This window comes from Cucumis melo, chromosome 2 (genome assembly GCF_025177605.1).
Source record: "Cucumis melo cultivar AY chromosome 2, USDA_Cmelo_AY_1.0, whole genome shotgun sequence".
Classification (NCBI taxonomy): Eukaryota; Viridiplantae; Streptophyta; class Magnoliopsida; order Cucurbitales; family Cucurbitaceae; genus Cucumis; species Cucumis melo.
In genome coordinates, this window is record NC_066858.1 from 22,528,082 (window position 1) to 22,555,060 (window position 26,979).

Genomic DNA, 26,979 nt, shown 5'->3' on the forward strand with positions numbered 1-26,979 from the left:
ATTAAATGATAGAATATATTAAGCTTTTAAATAAGGATATGGGGCAACATCGATATTATATGAAAATTTTTAGTACTATTGTAATATTCTATCCTTCTTATTCATTATTTGATAAGTTATTAAATGATTATTTATTCATTTGTTTAATTCGTGAATCCTATCCGATTTGCGATATTACTTTGTGGCGAAAATTTTCATATTGGTGTAAGACTTAGAAATTTTCTCACCGAGCATTAGTGTACCAACCTGACTCCGCCACCCAAAAATAAAATAAAAAGTAAATTTTACGTGGCAGAGAGATGGAAAGTACGTGAGAGATGTAGATGCATTGAATCATTGTCGGAGATGGAGATTGAAGAAGATTGATCTCATTTGTCATGTCACCCATGTCACCGTCCAAATCACTCATGTCACCGTCCAATTCACCCAAAAGAAATATAAAATTAATAATATTTCATCCTCTAATAATAATTAAGTGTGTTGGTTATATGTCGATTTCCATCCATCAACGAATTTCAAAGATAATCTTAAAATTTTGTCAACAAATTAGACATTCCAAACCTTAATAAGCAAACGTTCATTTTGATTTGTAAATTATTGTCTTTCACATTAAAAAAATGTCACTATACATATAAATAACAAAATTCAGTGAGTCATTTGTACCACTAACTTGATTAGAACGTAGTGATATAATATATACATCACTCTTGACCTCCTATTATAATGCCTCTCGGTATATAATAATTCAATTATTAAACCCATATTTAGCTGAAAACTTTAATTGTTATACCGTATTTACTATTTCGTAATTATCATCTTTCTTCATTTTTAACACAAACAAAAATGGATCATAAATACAAATTATCATAACCCTAAAACTACACTTATGATTTCACTCAATTATTTATAACTTAGGAAGTCATGAATTTGAGTGAAGAAAGAGTTCGTAGTTTCATATAATAACTTTGTAAATCAAGATTTAAATAGTGATTATAAATATTACTTAAAAAAGATCAAACAAACCTTCTGTCTCTTACTATTTATTTGGAAGTTCGATTAGGAAAACAAAAAAACTTTTGAAAAGTTGAAAAATAATTTATTTATTTTATTTATACTAGTAAACAACATGCGCGATTTCACGTAAAAATCACACACGGAAAATTTATAGTTTTAACTTAACTTTATAAAATTAGAACAATCATTTAAATATTTTCATATTCATATTATTTTTATATTCACATCGTAATGAGTAAAAAATAATTAAGCAATAAATTTAGAAATATCATAATATACCATCCCAAATTTTATAATAGTTTTAATAAAAAAAATTAAATGAAGAAAAAACATGAGCAAAATTTCCATTGTTACATTTGAAAAGATTCTCAATATTACATAATTTAAACATAAAGAGCATAGACATATCTTTACATGTCAACCACGAAGTTGGTGGTTCAAGTTTTTCCAACTTCTATTGTATACTAAAAAGAAATTAAACCTATAAATGAAGGAATATACATAACCATACTTCTATATAAAAAATAGAAAAAAAAATAGTATTTAAATAGAAATTATTTGGAGTCATTAGAGTCGTTAACTTTGTTTAGTGCGTATACAAAATAGAGTAAAACAGAGAGAGTTTCTTTTTATAAGAGAGTTTTTTACGTCTTAATAAGAAATAAAGTTTGTAACTTCTATTTTGTATATATAAAATGATTGCACGTTATTCTCTTCTTTTTCTTCCTTATTATTATTATTCTTGATTTACTTTTTGTTACAATTTTTCTCCATTCGATCACAATCATTTTCTTAAATGTTTCAACCTTATATATTTGTTCTACTCAATTTAAAACAAAATGTTTTTTTAGTCACAGTATCTGAGGTGAAAAGGTCGAAAGTCATCGGTCTGTGAAGTTGAGTTGAATTACATATGTTTGTGAAAAAATCAAAAGTGATTTCAACGTAACATAACGTTTGGTAATCTTCAAACGTTAACACGATACAAGTCTTCTCTCAAACGTGCAAACATCAAAGAAAGGATTTGAACAATCAATAAAGAAATTTGATCATATATTAGGTGAAAATTACACAGAAATACTTCGACATTTCAACTTTATTGAAAAAACGGTACAAAAAGATCTTGTACGTTGCTTGTTTTTAGATGCACAAATTAAGTTGAATAATTTTAAATCTACAAATAATATTTTTGTTAAAAGAAAATAATTCTTTTTTTTTTTTCAAATTATCAATGACAACAGCCACATCCACATGTTTTTAATGTCGATTTGCTAACACTTTGTTTCAAATCACACACAAGTACTATATATATGTTCTAACATAAAAATCCTAAAAAAACTCAAAATCTTTTCATATAGAACCAATCTTAATAGATCTCATGTGGGATTTTGTAAAGGGCTTCAAAGCCTCTAATTGCAATAAGTAATAAGTATGTTTTAAAATTTAATAATTAAATATATATAGCAATAACTTTTAAAGAATATCAATAAATGCGAAAAAAAAAAAAAAAAACTTGAACTTGAACTTTAAACTTTATATTTAATAAATTTTTAAATTTTTAAGATTTTGTGCATTTAATGGCCTCCTAGATATATCATTGTATCTATTAAACATATCAATTTATACATATTAAAGTTAGATGTGACATTTTCGTTATATCGTGCACACAAAATGGTTTGAAATCAAATAATGCAATATGCCTAAAAGAATAGACATGTGACACACGTGCATGTTTGTTTGAATGTTTCCTTACACACAAAATCTTATAATTTACAACACAATTTTCATGACAACGGAAGGAGTAAAAAACCGGTTACATGGAAGAATTAAAAATACCCAATTTTAATTGGAACCTTAAAAAATATCAATACATTGACAAAATTATAAAAATAATTTCTATGATTAAACGTGCTTTGAAGAAAATATAGAAAAGAAGAACTTACTTTCGTTGACGACTCTGAATCTACCAAACACCAATTTGGGGCATCACCACTTGAAAACCTTCCTATTCTCTGATTGAGATGGTTTGTGGAAACAAAAATTGGATTGAGGAAATTTTTCCAAAGAGATTTTATTTAGAGAGAAATGGAGGATCTTTCAAAATTCACATAACTATTTTTGTTTTGTTACGCAAAGAATTCTCTCTTCTTCAGACGGAAGAAGTGGGAAGTTAAAGAGAATAAATGGGAACGTGGAAAAACTAACCATGTTCTCTATATTAACTTAATAATTATTAAACTAATTAATTAATTTAATTAATTAATTTGATTAATTAATTTAATAATTAATTAAATCATATTTAATTAATTTTTTCATTTAAATCATATTTAAATGAATATCTCTCGCATAACCTATAGTTTTAATTTAATTAAATCAAATTAAACTAAACTATTAATTAATTCTCCAATTAATTAGTTTCTAAATTAAATATCTTATATTTAATTTAATCTAATACTTGAATCATATTCAAATATAAATTTCTCTCATAACCTATAGTTTTAATATGTATCACATACAAATTAAATTTTAACCTATAGTTTTAATATGAATCTAATTAACATTAAATTAATATTTGAATTCACTCTCGCATAATATAATTTTGAATCATATTCAAAATTAAATTTATATAATAAAGTCTAATTAAAATATAAACTTTATATTATAATGTATCAACATACATTATAATAATTTTCAAAGTAAATTTGAACATTTCAAATTACAATCAATATAAATAAATCTCATTACTCTTTATGAGTTAGGAAAGGGACCTAATAGACCTACAAATCAGAAGCTACAACGATATGAGATTAATTAGTTAAACCCATTAACCACATTAATCAATATTCGTTAACTGTGTGTACACTCCACTAAAGACTCACAGCTGAACTATTCTCACTGTAGATATATTTTTGTGTCCACGGGTATAGACCAATACCAGTAAATTAATCCTTCACAAGTGTTCGTAACACCAGCTGGGTCAAATTACTGTTTTACCCCTAGGTTACTTTTAGTCCTTAAATACCAGTGCTCCTCTAATGAACAACCTGTTTATGGTCCAACCACTAAACAAAAACCCCTCTCGTGCCATAGAGAGAATAGGACCCTTTGTTCAAATCTCGGAGACACCATTTAAGAGAACACTTATCTACTTACCCTAAAGGTGGGAAAGAGTGAATCGCATCTTATGTGATTATGTTCCTAGCTCCCCACTCGGTCTTGTCCCCAAAATGATAAGCATATTGAGCCGGAAATCTGACCACTCTCACCCATACAAATCAAAGGCTAATCCCTCACAAACAGGAGTTCATAATACACTCAGGATTAAGACTAAGTCACCTAGGTCATCCTAATGAAATAGAAATCCAACTAGTTAACGGAGTTACATATAGTGATTACTATTTCGTGGTCCAGTCTTATGCAAACTCATTGCATAGGATGCCCTCACTCGCATGTCGCATACATGAACGCATTAGATCAATATGTTTGTATCAAATAAAAAGTGAGTCGTATCCATAGTGTTAACAGGATAAGGTATCCAACCTTAACCCTATACTATAGACCCTTTAAGCTGATCTTGAACATTGATCCTTGTATGTCTCTACATACTGTTCAAGACTCATCAAATAGCTTAGAATGTTAGTTTATTGGATTTAGGTTATTAAGACAAAACTAATAATATAATTAATAACACTTATTGAAATTTTAATAATAAAACACTTTATTAATAACGATCAATTTATTATATTTACTATCTACGGGACATAAAATCCAACAACAACAACATTACATATGACATACTTAAATTCTTAATTTCGTTTACAGCTATACTCTTGTTATAGTTAGAGATTCATTTTCTAAAATATAACTCTTAGCTTCTAATTTTAGGACATAATACTCACTTTCAAATCTTTAAGTTTAGAATTAATATTTACGACAGTTTGAAATGTTTTTTCTTTTTTGTTAAATGGTACTCCATGAATTATGTTGATGACTGCTAGTTGACTAACAAAAAAAAGTGATCATATGAATATCATTTATTGATTGATTGATTGATTAAATGCACTAGAAGAAATCTGGTCTTTAATGTTGATTTAAAACCGACATCTTTGATAGTGTTATCGAAGCTCTTTAATGTCGGTTGAGCTTTGATGTCGGTTTAAAACCGACATTAAAGAGGCCAATAATGTCAATTTATAACCGACATTATAGATCTCCAATAATGTTAGTTTAAAACCGACATTAAAGCCTTGTTTTTAAGTCTACTTTTACAAAAAAAAAAAAATTGAAAAAGCAATGTGAGAAATAATCAATTAAACCTTCAGTTAATATTAAAGCTAATAACTTTTGTAACAGCTTGAGGGGCAGGGGAAGAGAATAACACACGAAACTTTGGTAACCTAGTTCGGCCAATGTTGCCTACGTCTGGGGGGGGGGCAGCTCACAACCCTGATGAGTAACTTTTATTAATATTCACTTAAGTCAAGATACATCAATACAACATATAAACTTTGAACGCATGAATCACTTTTCTTCATGATGTCTGACTTCAGGCTCCCCTTGAACGTATGAGTGAATATCTCCGACGATATCTTTAAACTTTACTTTAGATCGTAGTAACCACACATACCACTGTCTCGTCTTTTACGTTACTCGTTGACAAACACAACTTAGATCAACATATTGATCTTACAATCATAAGATCATCATACCTTTTTTGTTCCAGCAGCTTCTGTGAATCGTTCTTCAAAAACTTTCAGCCGTCGATAATTCTCTTCAGATCTTTTTCCACACCGAATAAAGTATATCAACGGCCTATTTATACATATAATATTTGTATGTATAAATCCCCCTTTTTTAAAGATAATTATTAAGATTCCTAAGATAATGGGGAATCTTTTATCCTTTAAATATCTTTATCTTTTTAAAATTAATTAATCCATTAATTTAAAAGATATTCTCATAAGTCTTTTAGACAAAATCTCCAACAAACTCCCCCCTTTTGTCTAAAAAAACTTTCTTTTTTGGTTCAACACAAAGCTTCCACAAAACAACTGTTGAGGCTAACAGATGATAACAAGTCATATCCACCTTCTCATATTTAAAATTTCGCACACCATTAAAGATCAACTAAACTGATTCATCATTTTAAAAGAAAAATAGCTTCTACATAACAAGAGGCAGAAATTTTAGTAGAAACAGGCCTCAAAACAATAAGAAGAACCTCCAACTAATAATCAAAAGACCAATGCAATGAATACATTTAAAAGAAATACAACAACTAAAACAACCAACCAACCCAAGTTATCCACCCAAACATTTTAACCTGCACCCAGCTGCTGCTGTCACAGCCACTGCTCCCCATTTGAACCAAAAAAAAATAATAAATAACATCATTCGAACTCATGTTCCCTTCGACTAGTAGATGGTGCAAAAGACTTTAAATGACGAATGAGAGCATCCACCTCTAAACGTCGTTCGGATAACAGATTGATAGAAGTAGACAAGGCTCGAGATTCAACAGTAAGGAATTAACAATACGAGAAGCCAACTCCCTATCAACAAAGAAGCCTCCAGCTGACTCATCCCAGTCACTTGTATAAAAAATGTGTGGGCCGCGAGACGGATGCACATCATGATCAATATCAGACACATGACTGCTCTGAAAAAGTCTGTAACTGAGTGATAATGTTTTAGGATAAGGTCTAGGAGCATCTGATGCAGTTAGCATGACACCATTTAAGTGAAGTAGCAGACTCGAGAAAAATCACGGGAGAGGAATTTGAACCTTGACCCCAAACTAACCAACATGCCTTAACAGCTGATTATATATAAAAGCACTTGTATCCACCTTATTGTCATTACAAATTTGATATAAAAAGGTTCCTAAGGCAACAGATACACTAGAGGCATGAGATGAGGGGAACCAATTAGCAATACCAATCTTATGCAGAATGACATATTTGATGCTAAGAGCGACTGCAGGGATTCCATTGACAGGCCATGTAGACAAAGTCCCACCAGATAATACAAAAGCCAGAACATTAGTGGAGGGAGACGATGAAGATGATAGAATATATTAAGCTTTTAAATAATGATATGGTGGAACATCCATGTTAGTACTGTTGTAATATTCTACCCTTCTTCATTATTTGATAAGTTATTAAATGATTATTTTACTCATTTGTTTAATTCGTGAATCCTATGCAATTTGCAATATTACTTTGTGGCGAAAATTTTTATATTGTTGTAAGACTTAGAAATTTTCTCACCGAGCATTAATGTACCAACTTGACTCCGCCACTGGAAAAAAAATCAAAAGTAAACTTTTAATTTTAACTTTACGTGGTGGAGAGATGAAAAATACAAGAAATATGTAGATGCACCTAACCATTGTCTGAGATGGAGATCGAAGAAGATTGATTTCATTTGTCATGTCATCCATGTTACCGTCCAATTCACCCAAAAAAAAAATTAATATATTTCATCATCTAATAATTAAGTGTGTTGGTTATATGTCGATTTCCATCCATCAACTAATATCAAAGGTAATCTTAAAATTTTGTCAACAAATTAGATATTCCAAACCTTAATGAGCAAACGTTCATTTTGATTCGTAAATTATTGTCTTTCACGTTAAAAAAATGTCACTATACATATAAATAACAAAATTCAGTGAGTCATTTGTACCACCAACTCGATTAGAACGTAGTGATATAATATACATCACACTTGACCTCCTATTATAATGTCTTTCAGTATATAATAATTCAATTATTGACCCATATTTAGCTGAAAACTTTAATTGTTATACCGTATTTACTATTTCGTAATCATCATCTTTCTTCATTTTTAACACAAACAAAAATGGATTATAAATACAAATTATCATAATCCTAAAACTACAATAATGACCTATATATTTTTAATTGCTTTATACGAAAATATTATAGCAAAAAACTGGATGATTTCACTCAATTATTTATAACATAGGTAGTCATGAATTTGAGTGAAGAAAGAGTTCGTAGTTTCTTATAATAACTTTGTAAAATGAAGATTTAAATAGCGATTATAAATATTACTTAAAAAGATTAAACAAACCTTTTGTCCCGTTTATTTTCATATTTATATCATTTTTATATTCACATCGTAATGAGTAAAAAATAATTAAGCAATAAATTTAGAAATGTCATAATATACCAACCCAAATTTTATAATAGCTTTAATAAAACAAATTAAATGAAGAAAAAACATGAGCAAAATTTTCATTGTTACATTTAATAAGATTCTCAATATTACATAATTTAAATATAAAGAGTATAGACATATCTAATTTACATATCAACCACGAAGTTGGTGGTTCAAGTTTCCCGAACTTCTGTTGTGTATTAAAAAGAAACCTATAAATGAAGGAATATACACAAGCATATACTTTTATATAAAAAACGATAAAAGAAATAGTATTTAAATAGAAACTATTTGGAGCTGTTAGCTTTGTTTAGTTTTTTTATGTCTTAATAAGAAATAAAGTTTGTAACTTCTATTTTATATAAAATGATTGTATGTTGTTCTTGTCTTTTTCTTCTTCTTTATTATTATTATTCTTGATTTTGTTCTACTCTTCTTCTTCTTCTTGATTTTATTATTATTATTCTTGATTTTGTTCCACTCTTCTTCTTCTTCTTGATTTTATTATTATTATTCTTGATCTTCTTCTTCTTTTTGTTACGATCTTTTTCCATTCGATCAAAATCATTTTCTTAAACGTTTCAATCTTATATTTGTTCTACTCAATTTTAAAAAAAAAATGCTTTTTTTAGTCGTGTGAGGTGAAAAGGTCAAAAGTCATCGGCCTGTGAAGTTGATATATAAAACAAGTCGGTTGAGTTTATGCTTGTGTTAGACACATCAAAATATAGTTATGTGTTAGAAACAATATAATGGTCGATATTTTATTCTTATGGTGGGTAAGATTGAGTTGAATTGCTTATGTTTGTGGAAAAATCAAAAGTGATTTCAACGTAACGTAACGTATGGTAATCTTGAAATGTTAACACGATACAAGTCTTCTCTCAAACGTGCAAACATCAAAGAAAGGATTTGAACAATCAATAAAGAAATTCGATCATATATTAGGTGAAAATTACATAGAAATACTTCGACATTTCAACTTTATTGAAAAAACGATACAAAAAGATCTTGTACGTTGCTTGTTTTTAGATGCACAAATTAAGTTGAATAATTTTAAATCCACAAATAATATTTTTGTTAAAAGAAAATAATTCTTTTTTTTTTTTTCAAATTATCAATGACAATAGCCACATCCACATGTTTTTAATGTCAATTTGCTAACACTTTGTTTCAAATCACACGCAAGTACTATATATATGTTCTAACATAAAAATCCTAAAAAAACTCAAAATCTTTTCATATAGAACCAATCTTAATAGATCTCATGTGGGATTTTGTAAAGGGCTTCAAAGCCTCTAATTGCAATAAGTAATAAGTATGTTTTAAAATTTAATAATTAAATGCATATAGCAATAACTTTTAAAGAATATCGATAAATCTATCAATAATAAATTCTATCGCTAATTAACTTTTAACTTTCTAGTGCTAGATTTCTAATTTGCAATATAAATAAATTAGAAAAAAAATATATAAAATGTTGACATTGATGGATATTTTTTTAAAAAAACTAGTTATAATGGCACGTGACTAAAAATCTTTAGAACATAACTTTTGTTGGTGAATTTTCAACATGGAATAAATATTTTTTAAAAAAAGTTTAAATAATTATAAAGTACAAAATATAAGATTTATCTTTAGGAAGAGTTTAAGCTTTACGATGATGAATTAACAAATTTGATAAATAATAACCTATTTTAACAATTTATCTTGTTTAAGTTTTAAAATTATTAAATATTTGATTTTCACAGGTAACTAAGTTTATAATTGGAATTTATCATTATATATTACATATGTGATGAGGTGTCATGGTGTGAATGGAACGTAGAAATGGAAACAAAATTGACCATTGGTCTCTATCGTTTAGTGAAACCATAAAATTCAAAACAAATCGTAGTTTGGAACTTTGGTAATTGCGACTTTCAACCATTCCTTAAATTCATTTGAAAGGGTTGAAATATTTGCATAAGTCTTATTCTTAGAAATTTGTTCGACTTTACACTTTTATCACTTCCTCAACTTTTATATATAATTACCCCTTCTTTTAGGTAATTTTGAATTTGGTCTTTAATATTTTGAAATTCCCAAATTTTATTAACATATTTAAATACTATTACTTGTTTCTTGACATAAGTAAATGATTTTTATTAAAAATAATAAAAGAAGAAGAAAAAGAAATACATTACACGTGCATAAATTTCTTACTCAAAATTGGGAAACGAAGACCAAAAGTCAAACCACACAGTTGTGCAATGGGAAGAAGAATATTTGGTCATTACTGTTGGAAAGAACGAAACTACTCAAAGAAAATTAATACTTTCCTCCTAAACTTTACTAACGATTTATACTTTAATTTTAATATGTATGGATTTAATCCATATACTTCAAATTTTGTAATAAGTTAGTTTTGAACGTACGAATAAGAATCGAAATAAAATGTCAATTTTTGTTATTCTACGATGTAGATTATATACTTTTGTAAAAGTATAAAATTTTTAATTAATTTCTTGGTTTATTTATGAAAAATATTATTAAAATAATTGAGACTAAATGGGTACCAACTTTAAATCGTAAGGAATAAATGGTTAGATAATAAAATTTATAAATTAAAAGGTTACAAAATTAAAAACATATAAACTAAATAATTAAAAATCAAAATTTAGAAATTAAATTGATACTCTTATTTGAAAATGTAAAGACCGAAAGTGACTTTTAATTGAATATAAAATATTGAGTGTTTGATAAAATGTTGAAGGACCAGAAGAAAAATCAATGAAAATGATATATATATATATATATGGATAGATAGATAGATATTATATATATTGAATTACAACTTTCCAAATATTTATTGGTTTGAATCTCACTCCTTATCCTTGCTTTTATTCAATTTTCATCTTTAATTTTTAAAAATTTTCACCTTTTTAATTCCTTCTTCAACTTCTTCTCTTAGTTTATGGGATAAATTTTATTATTTATTACTTATCTTCTTTTATTATTTTTAAATTTAACGGTTTTCATTCTAAACTAATTTTAAAATTTAACCTTTATTAATATAGTTTGCCATTTGTGTGGACAAGGCCATTCTATTGGGCCGATAGACAAATTGGATTATGTAGTTGGGCTGGGCTTAATAGGCCTTTTAATATCCCAACAAAACCCAACTACTATTAGAGGAAACTTTCGAAATAGAAGATTCCTCAAACAAAATTAGTAAATGACTAAATTATTCGATTTATGAAAAATTACACGTCTGAAGAATTTTTCTTTTTTTTTTTGGTCCAAATTTACCCCTCTGGCAGTTGCTCATATACAAATACAACGTATTTGTTGAAATAAAAAAATCAAAAATCATGAATACAGTGTATTTGTAAACACGTTCCCTTATGATAATTCTTAACTAAATCAAAAAATATTATATTGTCCCAACAATCCCTAAAGATATGACTTTAGTTTCAACATCCTCTAATTATTAGGATACAAAATCAAGTAATTAACGAATTTGTATATTTCATATTGTTTATAAAAAATATATTAAATAATACATATTACAAATTTATACTAACAATTTCAATCTACATGATCTCCTAAAATCGTCGATTTGAATTCTAATTTCCTAAAATTAATTCAAAGGTAAATTCAACTATTTTGCATTTTTTATTTTCTGAATTATTAATGAAAAAATATACCTAAAAATACATAATACATATTTGATATTCTAACATTATTTTCCATGCTCAGTTTTAATTCAAATTTGTAACACTATTTTAAAATCTAAATTATATCCATTAATTTTAGATTCTTAAATTGAATTCCTAAAATTATGACAAAGATAATGGATAATGCATTAATTTTACCATTTTTTATTTTTCAAATTATTTACGAAAAAACATACGTAAATACGTTAATTTTAGATTATTAATTTGAATTCCTAAAATTATGCTAAAGATAATAAATAATCCATTAGTTTTACCATTTTTTATTTTTTAAATTACTTATGAAAAGACATACATAAATACATTAATTTTATATTATTAATTTGAATTCCTAAAATTATGCCAAAGAAAATGGATAATCTCTTAATTTTAGCATTTTTTTTATTTTTCAAATTATTTATGAGAAAACATACATAAATATTGTTTGATAAAATTATACCACATATAATATTTGATATGTATCACACCCTAATTTTACTTCATAGGTCACGGTTTTAATTCAAAATTTTCAAATTATTTTTAAATTCAAATTTTACATTTTAATTTAGACTGTTACTTTGAATTCTTAAAATTATGCTCGAAGGATAGCATACGAACGCAGCGAAAAAAGATCGAAAGATTACTCTTATTGCATCTAAACTTATTTTAGAAATTAACATGTAATAAAACAAAAAGCCCTTGTTACACTAATTAGGGTTTAGGAAAAACCTTACCTTTGTAACTTCTTGATACTTCGAAATCTCCTCACGAACACAAACTCATACCTCCACTAAATTTGACCTGCTAATCTTCGGATTTAGAGCCGAGTTGTGGGACCCGTTCAATGAAGGAAATATGAGTTAAAGATGGAATTTGAAGGGTTGAGATGGACAAAATACCTTCTAAAATTCAAAAAAACAAAAAAGTCCTTTTCTATTTGAAAAATAAGCCATTTATAAGAAAATTACATGAAAAATTGCAGGTAAATTTTTTATAAAATCTCAACATCTAATTTTCCACTAACCTTTAGTGGAATTAATCACCATTCCATTTTTTCTTAGTGTGCTTAGTGTCATCACCATGAACTTCCACATAACTCAGTAAGAGTTAGTGTGATTATCTAACAAATTATTGGATTTTTCCACTAACTTTGGTCAAGGGGCAAAATAGTCATTTGATCTTTCTAGTCAAAGTCAAACTTTAACTTTTCAAGTCAAAAAGTCAACATTTTGACTTTTTACCATTTTGACCTCATTGACTAATTTCGACCTTCCGAGCATGAATCCGCATTCATTTTTTCAAGATTCTACTTATTTTTTTAATATGTTACCAGTCAAAGTTTGACTTTTCAAAGTAAAAAATCAATCATTTTGACATTTTACAACTTTGACTATTTCCATCTTTTCCAAGTTTCTGAGTTTGAATCTGCATTCATATCTTTAATATTTCAATCCCATTTAAACATAAAGCTTTATCAAGACTCATTAAACAGCTTAGGACGTTAGTTTATTGGATTTAGGTTATTAAGACAAAACTAATAATATAATCAATAACACTTATTGAAATAATAATAATAATAAAACACTTTATTAATGACGGTCAATTGATTGTATTTACTATCTACGAGTTTTAGGACATAAAACCCAATACATCCATCATATGCTATGATAAAGCTGGAAATCAAATTTTTGCAATTTAACAATATTTTAGCATAATATTCTTCATAATACACAAATACTGAACATGTCAAAAACCCCACCAAAAAGCACCCGGTTTAAATTGATAACAAAAGGAGTATAATTATATATATACGCCAAGAAAAGCAATCTGAACTATCATCAATTTTTCTTTGCTTTTTTCCATTCATTTAAAAGAATCATTCTGGTATATTTTCGAAATTTCAATATAGCCTGTTGCCGAACAATTTTTCCATTGTACTTTGACTAGACTTTCTCAAATAGCAGCGGTTTTGCATCTGAAGAGAACATATCTAAAGATCTGAAGGAAAACATGGTTGTTAAATAGAGTTTCATGGATAAGTATGTGAGACATTTTTCTCTTCTCTGTATTGTCTGATTTACAATATTTTCTTTACCAAGTGAAGGAAGTCTATTTAATTATCATCTCTAAGTTTTTCTCTCACCTAGTTGTCATTGTTTGATGTCATATTTAGAGAAGTACACTGTAATTACCATAAATGAATCTCAGACAATCCATAGAATTGAATACACTATAATTATATTCAATGCAACAGAAGTCAAAATAGACAATATAATTTAGAACATGGAATATAGTGAACATACAAACTGCATAAAACTCCTGAATCAATACCCAAATACACTGTAATTAAATGCATCATATACATGATAATCCAAAATATATAGTATAATTCACAAATGAGTTAGATTCACAATACACAAATACAGAACATGAGTTACATTCACAATACCATATTCCACACTTAGAATATTCAAAACATGAGTTACATTCACAATACACAAATATAGTGTAATTAAATGCACCATATACATGAGAATTCAAAACATAGTAATTCACAAATGAGTTACATTTACAATACACAAGTACAAAACATGAGTTACATTTAAAAAACATAACATGAGTTACATTTACAATACCATACTCCACATTCAAAACCTAAGTTACATTCACAATACACAAATATAGTGTAATTAAATGAATCAATACAATAGAAGTCACAAATACTATGTAATTATCATACTTCACATAGAATGCATGTAGTACCATACAACACATACCTTGGATTTTTCCAATTTCATTGGTGCTTTTCCCTTCCTCCTTTGATCTTCTCTTGCTTTTTGTTTCTTTTTAATAGCTTTCACCTATGTTATAAAACGAAAATTTATAGCCAATATAAAAAAAATTAACACTTTATCAAATTAACCATGTGCTTGCTTGCTTTCCTTTTTCCACATTCTTTTTTCTCTTCTTATTGTATTTTGGTCTTTCATCTTGTTCACTCGTCCATGGACTCGAATCTTCATCTACCACTGTCTCACCCTCCCCCTCTTCATCGTTATCTTCTTCTACTTGTTTATCTTCTTCTTGTTATTCATCATCTTCTTCTTGTTCCTCTTCTTTGCTTTCGCTTTTAGTATTTTTCTGTTTGTTAAAGTTATAATCAATTTATGTGATACATAATTGAAGTACAACAAAGGGGAAAATACATTCCTTTTCTTCAACCTCTTTTTGTTTCCTTTCTTATGGTTTCCTTCTGGCTTTTAACCGGTCATTTGCTCTCGTTCTAACCTCTCCCTTCTCCTTTTTCACTTTATATTCACTACAATTTACAAAAATAATATACATTTATAGATACACAACAAATCTTGCTTGTTCTTCCTAAAATAAAGAACATATCTGTTCCTATATTTATTTATATAATCTAAAAAGATAATTAAATAAACAAATAAAATATATTCGTTCAACTGTATCTATAAATATAACATTTGAGTTAATAGTCCTCTATTTTCAAAATAGAAGAACACCAGACATCACAACAATGGAAGAACTATAATGCAAAGAACAAATCTGAAGAAGGAAATATTTTGAAGAATTTGAAGAACTCACCGATTTGAACAACTCAATGAAGATTTTGCAGCAGACGAAGGTATGTGAACGAATTGAAAAACTTGATGATTTCTGAAAACTTGATTTCGAACTTAACGAACTGAAAAACTTGATGATTTTGTAGTAGATGAAGGAAAAGTGTGACAAACAGACTTTGAAAATTTGAAGATTTGAAGGGAAGATTTGAAGAAACGTTGAAGATTTGAAGTGAATTCGAACAGACGAACTTTTGTTTCCAAATTCAAAATAATGGACAATCTAAAATTGTGTTTAAGAATCACATCATGGATTGCTCCCTTAAATTTTTTTTTATTAATTTTATGTACTATTTTGTCGATCCAAAAATAAATTTGCACGGCTCTATTATTATCCTATGTGTAAATACTTTTCTCTCCTTTTATGTTTCTCTTTCAGAATTAACACTGAATCTTCAAAAGGAACAACGAAACACTCTTACAAAACCTATGAATCAGTTTGAACATTGTTACTATCTGCCTTCACTGGAACCTAATGGAATTTGTGGCAGAGAATTGGAAGTTCTCGATTCTCTATCTTGGATTTATTTATTCAATCATATTCCTCCTCCATTCTCTCATTTCCCATAAATTACTTCTGGGATATCAAGCTGTTCAAATCAAGAACAACCCGGATCTTCCTCTCCGCTTCCGTTCTGATGGTACCTTCAAGATTCTCCAGGTTTGTGTTATGGGTCTTTTTTTCAATTCAATTTCAGGCTCATTCTCTGTTTGGAACTGAGACTTTTGTTATGCAAGGTCGCTGATATGCATTTTGCCAATGGAGTTAACACGCGGTGTCGAGATGTGTTGGATATCGAATTTGAACATTGCTCGGATCTTAACACGACTCGGTTTTTGAAGAGAATGATCGAGGCGGAAAATCCTGATTTCGTTGCTTTTACAGGTCTTTTCTAATTCTGCCCATGTGTTTGATCTTCGATTGCTTTTGTTCCTTCATTTTGAAGTTCTCTTTAGTATTATCTTACTGGATTTTGGTGTGGTCAGTGTACTCTGTTTTTAATGGTTCTGTAAAATGATTGGTTTTTGGTGTAAAATTAAGTTCATACAAAAAAGCCCACTATTGTTATGTAGGTTGGGTATCCATATTTCTTTTGTTACTATATGCTGTTGTTTGTGCCACCTGATGGCGTCTTTTCTTTCTTCGTGATGGCTGTGATTGGTGGTCTTTTAAAACTAACTTCGTCCTGTCTCATAAATAGAATAGGATGAAAAGGAGTTGGATCTGCAGTTTATTGGAAAGCAGAAGAGTCAATCCATTTTAAAGGTGAATGCATACTGAGAAGGATAAGGTTGATGAAAAGGAATATGTTCTGTAAAATGAATCTATGTAGTAGCGGCAATTCAGCGGAAGTGAGAGGTATTGCTTTTCTGATGCATAGCAGAAGCTTTATCAAAATTTGGAGAAAGGGAAAAATTGGGAGGGCTGAAGGGGTTAATTTAGTAAACATTGCTTGCAATAAGTCTATATAACTTCATAAAAACATGATAGGGGATTGATCCGAAGGTTTCAATTTGAACCAGAAAATTCAAGAGCTTGGAGGTCTAAAAAGTTTAATTAGGTGTGGAAGATTCTGGTAAGGTATATGATGTTATTAGAGTAAATCAAAGTTTGTTACATTTTTGTTATAAATACTGTTAGAACAGGTCTTGTAACTACTTGTTACTACTCTAGCAACTGCTGTATTCTTGACTATTTATATTGCCCTCATTAATCATTAATAAATCAAAGAAAGGGTTTATTTACTCTTTGCTTTAATATGGTATCAGTTGAAAATTAGCATTCCTGGCATTCTTGAAAAACCACCACCATGGCTGAGACAGAACCCATTCTTCAACCTCCTTCTGAAATTCCAGAAAACTCATCCTCAACCACCAACCCAACACTCCCTTCCTTCATAGCAATGTATGAAAACCCATACTATCTTCATCATTCAGATAGTACAAACTTAGTATTGGGTTCTGATCTTCTTACAGAATCCAATTATACCTCTTGGAACCAAGCATTCACCCTCGGCCTTACCGTCAAGAACAAACTCTGCTTCATTGATGGAACCCTGCCTTGCCCCACTGACTCTCTTCGAAGCTCCTAGATTATTTGCAACAGCATTGTTACAGCTTGGATTTTAAACTCTGTCTCGAAGGAAATCGTTGCCAGCATCTGTTTTGCAGATTCAGCCCGAGAGATATGGTTAGATCTCCAACAGAGATACCAAAGAAAGAACAGACCCCGAATTTTCCAGTTACGCCGTTAACTATCAAACCTAAACCAAGACCAACATTCAGTCACAACCTACTTTGCCAAACTTAAAACCCTTTGGAATGAACTTGTCATGTATTGTCCTCAATGCTCGTGTGGAAAGTGCTCATGTGGAGGAGTCAAAGTACTTCAAACTCACTTTCAAACAAAACATGTAATGATGTTTCTCATGGGGCTCAATAAATCTTTCTCCCAAATCCGCACTCAATTACTCCTTATGGAACCAGAACCTACACTACAGAAAGCATTTTCTTTAGTAGTTCAAGAAGTCGAACAACGTGCTTCACTCTTCCAAATAACCCCACATCCTTCTGTCAATACTGAAAACTCAGCCATGTTTGTGAAAAATTCCTCACAGAATCAACATCATCCACGTTCCTCAAATCCAAGAAAGATCACCCCATATGCACCCATTGCAATAATCCCCAGTCATACTATTGAAAAGTGCTACCGGATTCATGGTTTCCCTCCTGGATACAAAACCAACCGCAACTCCAAAACTGAACCCACCAACACAGCAATCACATCCACAACCAACGATCCATTCTCAAGTATGAATGCTGAACAATGCCAAGGATTACTCACCTTATTCGTGCCCATGAGCTAGGCCTTCCAATCATGTGGGAGTATATTTCATTTAACAGTTTTGCAATTCTAACCTATTCTAAATATTTAGGATAAGTATTCTAAGTATTTATTTGCAATTCTAACTTGCTCCTTCTAGATATTTATAGTTTCCCAGTTACTTTTGGAATTAAGGGTTGTTATTCAATGTTATTTTAGTTTTTCTTTTGGGCACAGTTTGGTCTCATTTGGATTGATCATGCCAATCATTGTTTGAATAATGCTGTTTTTTCCCCCTTTAATTATCAAACTTGTACTATTTGAATATATTGTGGAAGCTCCAGCTATTTTAATGGGAAGAAGTGGCTGTTAATAGGACTAAGAGATTGAGCATAATAATTACAATCGAAAAGGGGATTTTAATCTTTAAACTACTTAGAAGATTGGTTGGGGGTCCCAGAATCAGGTTGTCTGTCCAGTGAAATGATGGTGTCTTAAACAATCACATAGGATGAAAACTAATCCTAGCTTTAAAAAAAAAAAAAAATCTTGTTATTTTCAAGTATTTTCTATTGGTGATCACATGCAAGGGAACTTTGGTAATTAGATCAACCAGAATGCATTACTATGTCTCTAATATAGTACTATAACATTTGTTCGTTGTATGTTAAATGTCTTCGTCAGAACTTGGCAGAGCTGAACATTAACCTTGTTGATTTTGGTCGAACCAATTATTTATAGATCAATCTGAAACAAATTTTCTTGTAGATATCCCCTTTCTTGTCATTGTCTAACTCTAGTGCTCGGGTTCTTACTCGTTTTGGTTATATGGAACTTTTTCCAACAATGAGTAATTGAGTATGCATTTCCGTTGTGTGAAAATAATCAGACTTAGTTTCTGACCAGGTGACAACATATTTGGGCCAAGCACTGCTGATGCTGCTGAATCCTTGTTTAAAGCTTTCCGTCCCGTTATTGAATATCAAGTTCCATGGGCAGCAATTTTGGGAAACCACGATCAAGAGTCTACTATGACTCGAGAAGAGTTAATGTCACTCATTTCCCTCATGGATTATTCAGTATCTCAAACCAATCCTTCAAATGCAAATCAGATGATACGGAACATTGACGGATTTGGGAATTATGATATTAATGTCTATGGTGCTCCGGGTTCACATTTGGCAAATTCCAGCATCCTTAATCTTTACTTTCTCGACAGTGGAGACAGAGCTGTAGTGCAAGGAGCCCGAACATATGGATGGATTAAGGAATCACAGCTTAAGTGGCTTAGAGATGTTTCTCAAAGATATCAGGTATAATAGAATATATTTAGGGTTTATTATTTATTTATTTATCTCTGGGAAGCTGAAAAAGGTAATTTTGGTTATAGTTTTTATTGTAATTCCCAAAAGGGATATTTCCTAGATTTAGATTTCATTAACATCTTGCAGGCCACACACTAACAGGGTACAAATCAGGAACATTTTCCCTCAATGGATACTTTGGCCCAAGGGAAGCCTCTAGCACTGACATTTTTCCATATACCTATCCCAGAAATTCGGAATCTTTATTATAAAAAGATCGTCGGCCAATTTCAGGAAGGTGTGGCATGTTCTTCAGTGAACTCGGGAGTTCTACAGAACTTAGTTTCCATGGGAGATGTCAAAGCTGTATTCATCGGTCATGACCATACCAATGATTTCTGTGGTAATCTTGATGGTATATGGTTTTGTTATGGTGGAGGATTCGGATATCATGGTTACGGGAGGCCTGGATGGTCAAGGAGAGGCCGCATTATTGTAGCAGAACTTGGAAAGGACAAGAAGAGTTGGATGGGAGTCGAGAGGATTAGGACATGGAAACGAGTAGATGACGAAAAGCTGACCAAGATCGACGAACAGATTCTGTGGGAACACAATCAACAACCTCAGTAACTCTCGTTTGAAATGCGCAGCATCACAAACATCAAACCAACCATGTTTGTACCATAAAGTGTTGAACTATGAACAAAATATCTTTATACCCTAGAATTCTTGATCATTGTATATCTACAATCAATTGGATTTTAGTTACATAACTTAAAAACATGATCAGTGAAATTACGACATGGGTAGCTACCCAAGTAAGTGTTGAACGAAACCTTGCCTTTCTTTATTGGATTACTTCATTCTAAAGTTGGATTGAAAATAAACTTTTCAAAATTTACCCATTTGACTATAAATCAAAAAGTATAGAATTTTCAAAAGCATATTCAAGTGTAAGCATCTTTATGAAATTAAATAGCAAAAATTTCATGTGGGCAGTAAATTCATATTGTTTAATTAAATTTTGTAAGGAGAAAAAGAACCTTGATGTTAGAAAAAGGAGATTATTATTATTAAAAAAAAAACATATAATATAAATAAATTATATATAAAAAGGGCTCCCAAAAGAGGAATAGAGGACAAAACATAATGATGAAAACGATCATTCTCTAGGAAGTAGCTAAGCCCTAAAATTCCCATGCAAAAGTACCAAAGTTGATGAAAGAGTAAAAAAAAAAAAAAAAGAAGAATTTGAAACTAATGAAAGCTGCATATAATTCATTTTTTTAAAAAGAAATTGATAAAAAAGATGAAGAATTAAATTAAAAAAATGAAATATTTAGAATCTTTGATGATCAAAAGTGATGGGTTTGGCAGTGCGAATCCAAAGGTTACTTGAAAAGGAGAGCCCAAAGAGGCTGCTGGATCGATCTTTTTATGTGGATTTTTTTCTTTCTTTCTTATAATATAATTTCTTTGTGTATATTTTTAAAAATTAGTGCCATTTACTTTAATAAAGCTTAATCTCTATGATTTGAATATTCTTCCAAGACTTATTATTATTTTTCTAATGTTAAAGATTGTGTTAATGATGAAATTTAAATTGTGGTTTCTTTCAATTTATTTTGGTAGATTTTGGATGGAAAGCTATATAGATTTTCATATTCAAAATTTTTACAACCATAATCATTTTCCTTTTTGGGTTTTGGATTCAAATCCATTGTTGTAATTACAAAATTATAACTTAAAAAAGTTGTAATTATGTATAAGTATGATAAAGAAAGAAAGAAAGAAGACATAGATCCATTTGTACTAGCTTTTACATTATAAAAATGTATTTTTGGAAAAGATTATATCTATTTTGTTTAATGCTAAACATATCAAAAAACGGTTCATAATCTTATTACATTATTTAAGATATAAATAAAAATTGTTGGGTGTAAAATCTTTTTAAATTTACATCAAATTCCAAATCTAAATTTAAGATATCCGATGTATGAATTAAGCAATGAAATAGGCAAATAAATCGATGATTCAATTATCTAAACTAATTAAGATACTATTAAGTACAAAATTAAATAAGATTTTAAAAAAGTTAAAATCGAGTGATATATGGATTAGATAATATGGAATAATATGGAAAAATAAAATCTAGTATGGTTATTATTGTGTTTTTGAAATATAAGTTTTGGTGGCATACAATGTGTATATATATATATATATATAGATATATTTGTATACTTTTATATCTTTATAAGACATTAATGATTTAAAACATTGAAAAACTTTTGTTTCTTCAAAAAATAAAAAAGAAAAAAGAAAAACATTGAAACTTTTGTCCTCAAGCTGACAGTCAAATGGTAGTAAAAAAGAGAAATTCTCCCCTTTCTTTCAGCATCAAAATGCTTTTCTTTTTCCCCTAAAACTTTCTATTTTTCAGGAATCATAATTTTACTATTTTCCCCTAAATTCTAGATTTTGATTTTAACAAACTAAAATATTATCTTACTATAATTGTTAATTTGTTGGATATTATTTTGGAAAATAAATGTTCAATGATTTTTACCTAAACTGATAATAGACAGGTTTTTAATTAACCTTTGAATTTGATTGATTTAATTAATGCAATTAAATATTCTCAATGTGTTAAACCTTTATTAAAAGAAAATTAATAAAGGAAAATTTTTCTATATGTTACAAAATATCAAACTATTTATAACCCTTGCAACAAAGCTTATGAAATTAGCAATTTTTTAAATATTTCAGGTTTACCCTTCCACTTTTTTCTTTTTCTTGTTGCGATCTCTTATTGTTTTCCTCCTCGTTGCGATTTATCGTCTTTCTCTTTTTCTCTTCTTTTTTTCTGCTGCGATTTCTTTCCATTGTCTTTCTTCAATTTTTTTTACGTTGTTTAATCTTTCTATCATCTTTTTTCTTTTCCTCTTCTTTTTTTACGTTGTTTAAATTTGGATAACCAAATCTAAACAACAAAAAATAGCAAAACCCAAAAGATTGCGTAGAAAAAAAATTATTTAGATTGGAGTAGCCAAATGTAAACGATTGTGTAAAAAAAATGTAGACAAATCTAAACGATCGTGTACTAAAAGAATTAAAAAAAAATAATTATAATATGTAGCAATTTTTAGAATAATTATTAAGTATGCAGCAATGTTTTAAAAAAATTGCAAATGTAGCAAAATCTATCAGTGATACACTTCTATCGTTGATAGACTCTTATGGTTTATTAGTGATAGACCAACATTTGTTACATGGTCTATTGGTTATATTTGCAATTTTTTTAAAATGTTGCTATATACTTAATTATTTTGAATATAATTGCTACATTTGCAACTATCCCTTAAAAAAAACATTTAGCCAAAACTAAACGATTGTGTAAACAAATCTAAACGATCATGTAAACAAATTTAAACGATTGTGTAGATTTGAGTACAAATCTAAACGATCGTGTAACAAAATTAAATGATAGAATTGAAAAAATAAATTGTAGTCATATCTAAACGATCGTGCACCAAATAATAGCCAAATCTAAACGTGTAGCAAATATATTACGTTTTTGTATTTTACACGGTGGGCGTATGGACTTTTTCCATTTTCGAAATTATTCTATACTGTATAAATTCTTTGCCGTTTTGTTATATTTTTTAAAAGATCCCTTAATTAAATTAGAAATTTAGTATCGAAACTTAGTAAGATTTGTGTTTAATTAGGTTTATGGACGTGTTCTTAATCTTTTAACTAAACTTCTTTTTAACAGAGTTTAACAAATTCAGACATGTATACATACAACTGTAAACTACCGACACGAATAGATAACTTGATATTTTTTATTCTAATTTGGACTTTTTTCAGAATTTATCGATCCTAACCATTACGGAATTGACCTATTATAGTGATCAATAAAGGATATAATTTTGATAATTATTTTACGAACTTTCCTAACACTAAAATATTGTAGGGTTAGATAGAATGTTTCGTGAAATTAATTAAAATACGTATAACTAAGCTAGTTCAAACAATCACGTATATCTCATTTATGTCATCGTATACTTACATAAAACATAAAATTTGAATGCATTTAAGTTTGAATAAAGATTGAAACTTGTAATTTGACCAGAAATGAAACTAAGGCTTTCCCATTGTGTTGGATATATGCTTTGATTTTCTCTTTTTTGTGTGTTAAAGTTTGAGCCAGCTTTATTCTTATTTTTTTAATCTGTACAAATTTCTAACTAGTTTTGACTATTCTTTTTAGTAAAATAAAAATCACCTGAGTTCATTTTAATTAAGATTTGTATGATTTATTAATTATATTTTCCAAATCTAGATTCTAAGATAATTATATATTCATTCAAAGTTAAAATTGATTCAACCATCAAAATTTAAGAGTAACCATCAAACTTTTCACAATTAAAAACTTAATTGATAAGAAAAAAAAAAGAAGAAGAAATTAGGAAAAGCCTAATAACAACCTTGACATTGGGATGTGAAATATAAAAATTGTAAGGTTTTGGACTTTAAGTTTAGTATATGAATTTTTGTAATTTAAATGCTATATAGAAACAAACAGTTAAGAACTTTTGATTTTAATTTTGTTTCCTTTTTATGTTGACAATCTGTTGGGTTAAATGTAGACCAAATCATTCACATTTTTAGAAAGAAATGAGATTCAATTATTTATCCCTTAGCCTTCATTTGGATCATAAAATTTAAAAGCCCAATTTGATACTTTTCTTGTAACTAGAGCAAATCAATTACTAATAATTATATATATATATATATATATATATATATATATAAAATTTGAAGTATAATGTTCCAATGATTTCTCATAATTATTATACTTTTGTATTTTAAATCAACCCCACATATCATCTTCCAACAATTTGTAAAATTTTGTGTTGTAATTCAAATAGGATGATCTACCTAGTCTGAGTTGAAAACACTTTAATCTCTAAACTTTCATAAAAGCTTTAGTTATTGTAACTAAATCCAAACTCGTAATAAATTTAATCTTTGGACTTTGCAATTTGTAATGATTTAGTCTTTGTTATGGAAAATGAAAATTCTTACCCTATAAATCGATAAACCATTAGAAAACATCAAGTTTATTTCAAAAGTATGAATGACAAAAAAGTGTTTTTTAACGGTTAGACAAATTACAACTTCCTTTTAGTGAAAGTTGAAACATTTCAAACTATATACATATAGGAGACGTTTGAATTGCAAGTTTATCAAATGAGGGCCTAACATCAAGCTCTATACATATATGTATATATAATGTGTGTGACAAAAAATGTTGAGAGAATTGTTGGAGGATCCAAAGTTATATGAATAAAGTTTTAGGAGAAATAAAAATAGTCCAAAGTTAAGGGGTTGCATAGGGATTAATGGAGGGTGGGGAGGAAGGAATTTTATGACTTTGACTATGAAAGTGAAAGCTTAGGTTGAATATATATGAATATGGTGTGGAACATTAAAGTTTGGTCAGAAGGGGATATTAATTTTGTGAATGTATATGTAGCTTCTTGGAGACCTAAGTTTTTGCTAAATCACTTTTGACCCAAAAGTGACCTTCTGGGTTTTGTATATAATTTTCAAAAAACACAAAGTTTTTGATAATGTTTTGAATCTGATCTTCTTCTTGTCTTAATTCAAATAATTGGTTTTTGTTCTTTTTCTTTCAGATTCTTCTGGGTTTATCTGTCTTCTTTCCATTCTATTGTTTTTTTTTTTTTTCTCTCTCTTTCTCTTTCTCTTTATTTGAGTCATAATAATGTCTATGGGATTGCAGCTTGGGAGGTTATGTTTTTCTTCTCTTCATCATTTTGGTCACTTATTTGAATATATATCTTAATCATTCATATTATTGATATTAATCAAAAGTCTAGGCTTCACATAAGTTTGAAAGTTAGTAAAAAAATTATATTAAAAAGGCTAATTATATAAAGAAAAATACTTGTTGCTCTCTCGAGATATATATATACATATATATATACATACCTATCTTTGATTTATATGATTCACCTAAATATAAAATCATTGCTCATTAATTGTTTCAAAAGTTACGATAATATTACCTTTAACATTTCTTAAACATTTCAAAACTATTTTTGAATTAAGAGGAAGTCGATATGTGTTTGAATTTTGTTTTTATCCGACTAAATTTAGACACGCATTATAGTGACACTAGTAATTCTATGTGGTTTATAAAAGATTTCTACTTCAAAAATAGTCTTGAAACGTTACCACGGAAAGAACATAAGCATTTTTTAATCAAGAGGATAAAGTCCAGACATTTCTTTTACACACTTTAGCCTATTAGAAAAAAAGAAAGAAGAAAAAAAAAACACATCGAAACGATTTAAAGCGACACAAAACAATCCTCGAGAACGGTTTCGTGATTGGTCATTTGAATTTCTAGAGATAGAGAGAGAGAAAGAAAGAAAGATTTTAGTATATATAAATATATAGGAAACGGTGTGTGTTCACTAGTGAAGTAGAATATTTGGTAAGACTCAAAACCCTTTTATTTGTTCTTTCTCAGACAACATTCCAACATTCTGCATCTTTTATTACATATAAAGAACACATTGATAATTAAACATTGAATCAAAGTGAAAAATAAACAAAAGTGGAAGAAAGAAGAAAGAAAAAATCTTCTTCTTTTTTTTTTTTTTTTTTTTTTTTAAAGCCCTTTAGTAGTACTCTCTTTTGAATTCCTGTTGTTTCTCCAATTCAAAGGCTGATGTGTAAAAATTTTCAAAACTCACTCTCTCCCAATAAAGCTTTTTATGCAAAATATAAATATGAATTACCATTTTGTTTTGTTTTTATTTGTTTTGCTTATGGACCCCTTCTTTTCTCATCAAATAATATTATTCATTCATTTTGAATACCAAAAGAACTTGCAGCATTTCATAAAGTTCTTGATCATTAATCTCATACAATCATCACATTTTGATTCCTCTGACATAATAATGCATTTATTATTATTTTTCTTTTTCTTATGTTTTCACTTTTCTTTTCTCTATTAATTCTATGATTCATCTTCACCCTTTGTTTTCTTTTCTTTTTATAACAGAGATAACATAAATTTGGATTAATTAATTCATCCATCCATTCATTTTTTCAACAAGGTCTGTGGTTGATTTTGAGTTTCCTATATATAGTGTTACGAATTATCGAGTATATTGTCCTCCTTTTGTTACGTGTACGTAGCTAATACATTGTTAGTAAACATTGTAAGTTTGTGGGTTGATTTTCTCTTCTTTTTTTTATTCTTTTACGTTTTTTAT

General features: G+C 28.7%; 1 protein-coding gene across 1 annotated transcript; it reads left to right on the forward strand.

Annotated features, from left to right (window-relative positions):
• Positions 1 to 15,886: 15,886 nt before the first annotated feature.
• LOC103494232 (probable inactive purple acid phosphatase 28) lies at positions 15,887 to 20,498 on the forward strand. The gene is made up of 4 exons (XM_008455329.3): positions 15,887 to 16,196; positions 16,274 to 16,421; positions 19,266 to 19,672; positions 19,826 to 20,498. The coding sequence occupies exons 1-4, from the start codon at positions 16,011 to 16,013 to the stop codon at positions 20,291 to 20,293; spliced, it is 1,209 nt and encodes a 402-aa protein (XP_008453551.2). The 5' UTR covers positions 15,887 to 16,010; the 3' UTR covers positions 20,294 to 20,498.
• The last annotated feature ends 6,481 nt before the right edge of the window (positions 20,499 to 26,979 follow it).

Excerpts from the sequence above, each read along its gene's own strand:
- LOC103494232 (XM_008455329.3), top strand. The coding sequence starts at position 16,011 with ATGGAATTTGTGGCAGAGAATTGGAAGTTCTCGATTCTCTATCTTGGA. Across the intron at positions 16,422-19,265 it reads TGATTTCGTTGCTTTTACAG|GTGACAACATATTTGGGCCA; the intron begins GTCTTTTCTAAT and ends GTTTCTGACCAG. Across the intron at positions 19,673-19,825 it reads ATGTTTCTCAAAGATATCAG|GGTACAAATCAGGAACATTT; the intron begins GTATAATAGAAT and ends ACACACTAACAG.